Source organism: Oryza sativa, chromosome 4 (assembly GCF_034140825.1).
Source record: "Oryza sativa Japonica Group chromosome 4, ASM3414082v1".
Lineage (NCBI taxonomy): Eukaryota > Viridiplantae > Streptophyta > Magnoliopsida > Poales > Poaceae > Oryza > Oryza sativa.
The window spans coordinates 22,578,785-22,583,234 of NC_089038.1; the positions used below are offsets into that span (position 1 = coordinate 22,578,785).

The following is a 4,450-nucleotide window of genomic DNA, read 5'->3' on the forward strand; positions in this document are numbered from 1 at the left end:
TTTTATGATAAGCTCAAGTTTTTAGTGGATGATGAATCATTTGTAAAGGACTGGAAATTAGGCCAGGATGATTTTCACAACACAAATACAGGATACACAAATTTTTGTTTAGTAAAAACATACGGAGATGGGCAGGGAGAGGTCCTTCTTGCCTTCGTAAGCTCTTTCTGTGCAGTCTGTATCCTAATTACTTGTCCAGTATGCCCCTGTAATCAGTAACTGCCAGAAGAACAGCTCAGAACTTCAGACCCAAAAGGTATCCTGAAACATCAAACATGATAAGCTAGGAATAGCAGTCTGCATACATTCAACTTCCACTTTTTATTCCAACTGTACTCCCATCTCTCAGTCAGTGACACATATCAGGAATACGTAAAAGATTTGCAGTCGCTGACAACCATGTGAATGACTGAGAACATATTTGAGAGCAAAGTAAGACAGGCAAGCTCCCTGATATTATATCAGGCTCACAATATTTGTGCATACAAACTAAAATAATTTCTCAACACTGCTTGATCTACCTATCATCTCCCTTTGTATTCATGTGCCGTGCTGAAATCACAATGTCACATTATTTTATCAATGCTTTGCCCACACACATGAAAAACAGCTTTCAGATCAATGGCCATATTTCTTCAATCCTACCAAGTAACAACACAAATGGTGGCTGCTGAGCTGCTTTGATGAGAGGCGGAAGAGAATTCGAGTACTGAAAGGCACATTTAGACATCTGATGGAAGAAATGGGTAGTCAGTGTATCCAATAACTGGATCAGAGATGTAGAAAGTCTCTCTGTTGTATTTGTTGAGAGGAGCATCTATTTCAAACCTCTCAGGCAAATCAGGATTAGACAAAAACAAGCGCCCATAAGCAACCAAATCAGTATATCCAGTGGAGACTGCTTTATTTCCATCCTCCTTATTGTAGCCACCAGCAGCAATAAACGTTCCCTTGAAAGCATCCCTGATTGGACGAAGACTATGGGGGGTTTCAAACTTTTCACCAAGCTTTACCATCCGTGGCTCCACCATGTGACAATAGAGGATACCAAACTTGTTTAGTGCATTTGCCATGTATAGGCCTAGAGCTTCTGGGTTTGAGTCTGCTGCCTCTGAATAGCTGGCAAAGGGTGACAGCCTTATCCCAACCTTGTCAGCTCCAATTTCATCAGTTACGGCTTGGACCACTTCTAGCGCAAACCGGCAGCGATTCTCTAAGCTCCCACCATATTTGTCAGAACGATCATTGACTTGGTCTTTTAGAAACTGATCGATCAAATAACCATGAGCTCCATGGATTTCAACACCATCAAATCCTACAGATCATATCAAACATGAAGGTTAGATGTTTCCATCAGTAGTCAAGACTTAAGGATATTGGTTTAATCTACTACTCCTCCGTATCAAGATAAAAAAAAGTTGACACAATACCTGTTTTAGGATAATTCAAAATGTTCCTAATCAAAATATCTGGAGTGAAAAATGTAATAGGATGGCGTTTACCTGCTTCAATTGCATTTCTAGCAGCAACCCTGTAATCATTCACGACAAAAGGGATCTCATCAGTCTCTAATCGCCTAGGAGTTGAGAAAGTAGCCACATCTATGCCGTTGGCTCTTACTGCAGGTTTTAGTGACTTATTGGTGCTCGAAATTGGAGCCTGCCCATTAGGCTGAAAAGCTGCATAGTGATGTTGAACATGTGTTCGTCACATGGTTGGATACCACATAAAAAGGAGTACAGAAAATGAGCAAGAGTTTTCCTACACAGCTTCACTCTAAACAAAGATGGCACAACTTGTGCCAGGATGAGGTGTCAGTGAAATGTGAATAATTATACAGTATGCTTATAGTCTCATCATTTGGAAATCCAATTTAAAGGTTCTCCTGCTTGCAAATAACTACATGTCTACACAGATAATTATATAGCTAGGGAACATGCTTATATCAGATATAGTAAACATACTGTTATTAGAGACTCTTCCTACGTGCCAAATCTGACAGAAAAATATTCCTCCTTTGGCATGAACGCCGTCTACGATTGGCTTCCACGCTTCCACTTGCTCCTTTGTCCAAATACCAGGAGTATCTTTGTACCTTGCATGCATACAGGAAACATTTGATCTTTAAAGATTGTTGAACCGTCAAAAGGCAATTGAACATGGCTCATGAAATTTCAGAAAGTCACAGCCTAACAATCTAGGATACAGACCCTTGAGCAGTGTCCGAGATTCCAGTGGCCTCAGCAATCAAAAGGCCTCCTTTGGTTGTTCTCTGCTGATAGTACAGAATGGCATGAGGCTGAGGAACATTACCATAGGATCGCTGCCTTGTCAGTGGTGCGAGAACTACCCTAGAAAGACAAAAACATTCAGTATTTTGATAATGGATCATTGCATAGATAAAAGAGATGGTTTTGTAGTTCTAGCCATAAGCCCATAAGCAGGAATTGTTGAACACACATATTGCCATAGTTTCAGATAGAGTTCACTGTTTGTTGCTTGTAAGTCCTCATGACTGCTATATTACGGTCTTGTTGTCAAATAATTACTCGGCAAAAAAAGACAATAGAAAACTCACAATTCTTCTGAAAACATCACAATTTTGGATTGAAGTATTATTCCACATAGATAACACATATTTATTTTTCATTGTTTGAGTTATCCACTACCGAACCTTTCAACTCCAAAACCTGATCAATTACATCGTCGTTTCACTACATATATCTGTGCACTTTTCGTTAAACATACCACATAATGGGGCACCATATGATTCATCCTAGTACAATAAGATAAGATACAACAACAAATCCCAACTTGCCAAGAGGCAAAAGGCAGAAAAGTGAAAAGATAAGAGGAACGGATAGAATCTAGCCGTCCTATGAACAACAGTACAGCACTGCAGTATCCAACTAAGTAACAGAAACCAATCAAAACACATCCGGAGAACAAAGATGACAAAACCATGGCCTGCGGTCCATGGATTTCCTCCTCCCAAATTGGAAAAAGGCAGTCTTGCTATCATGCTATGTCTGGCACATAGATGGCATGCCATGTTCATGTTCATGGCATGGCATAAATGGAATGAGAATCGGCACCCGAGACCGTCTTGATGCGGCAGAGATCACCTAAGTAGAACAGACCTAACGAATCGACACCAGTTGCAATCTTCATCTACTTCTTTAAACAACAGATTGGTGGCAAAAAATAAATAAATAAATTGGAAACCGGGTAAAATTGGGTCACATTGCAGGTAAAAAAGTGGAGGGAGAGGGAGAGGGAGAGAGAGAGAGAGAGAGAGAGAGAGAGAGAGAGAGAGAGAGAGGCTGGACCTGTGGGAAAGATCAAATCTTCCCATCTTGTAGGGTGTGAGGAGTGGAGCTGTGCTGCTCATCTTCCCTCCTCTTCCTTGACCGGCCCCCTCTCCTCTCCTCTCCTCTCTTTATGCTCTGCCAAGTTGAAATATTGAAGTAAAAGATTAGGAATTTAGAGCCGTAACAACTCGCTTACAAACGGCAGCAGGAGATTCGTGGGTGTCTTGGTCCAATGAACCTGCAGGGCTGCTCCTCCGTCGTCGTCTTCCTTTGAGGAAGAAAAGCTCGCTCGCAGTCGCAAATTCGCAATAAAAAGGAAGGGGAATTGAATAAAGCCAAGCTGCCCAAAAGTTGAGTGAGGGATGAACAACAGGGGGGAGGCCTGAGCGATTCGTGTCGGGGTGGCTTGGTTCAATGAACCTGGAGGCAGCCGCCTCGCTCGCTCGGAAAGGAGGAGAAGAAGAAGAAAAGGGGTTCGGAATTGAAGTTGGTCAAGTTGTCGCTTCTCCCGCGGGCTCCGGCTGCTAGCGCTGGTAGAGTGAGAGTGACGGGCTGATTGACGGCGAGTGGGTGCCTCGGTAATTAACATCCGCTCTATTATTACGTTGAATTTTCCATTTTACATGAGTTTCTTTTTTTAAAAAAAAACAACGAGACAGTGTGATGTTTCGTATTGATATATCGTGAAAAAAATACAAGTCTATAGCCAGGCTATAGTTACGAAAAGAAAGAAACAGCCACCACACCACACATCTACGACCAAAACCTCCACTGAAGAACGAACAGAACACGACAATCCGAGGGAAAGGAACTTCTAAACGACGCCTTCAATAAGGATACAACACCGAGTGCCGCCACGCACCTGCCCTGAGGAATCAGAACGTGGTTTTCACCTGAAGAACTGGCAGAAAAAAATCATGCAAACAACATCCCAAGGGAAAAGCGGCGCTCCCAGGTGTCGTCTTTGCTGGCCCGAAGGGCTAGGCTTTCGCCTGTAAACTTTCCACCCTCCTATGTCGAGATTGCCTGCAAAACAGTGGCCACCGCCAACAACACACCTTTGATGCGTGGCCACCGCGCTAGCGCCTCGTCGCCGGTCGACATCAAGAAGGAGCTCGACATCTGATGCGCTTTGAAAC

At 42.8% G+C, this 4,450-nt stretch overlaps 1 protein-coding gene across 1 annotated transcript; it reads right to left on the reverse strand.

The window, feature by feature from the left end:
* Positions 1-302: 302 nt before the first annotated feature.
* On the reverse strand, positions 303-3,812 carry LOC136356083 (putative 12-oxophytodienoate reductase 11). Its single transcript, XM_066309546.1, has 6 exons — positions 3,550-3,812; positions 3,330-3,446; positions 2,211-2,351; positions 1,965-2,095; positions 1,503-1,679; positions 303-1,315 (listed from the first exon to the last, which is right to left on the reverse strand). Exons 2-6 carry the CDS (start codon positions 3,389-3,391, stop codon positions 723-725), a joined length of 1,104 nt encoding a protein of 367 aa, XP_066165643.1. The 5' UTR covers positions 3,392-3,446; positions 3,550-3,812; the 3' UTR covers positions 303-722.
* Between the last annotated feature and the right edge of the window lie 638 nt (positions 3,813-4,450).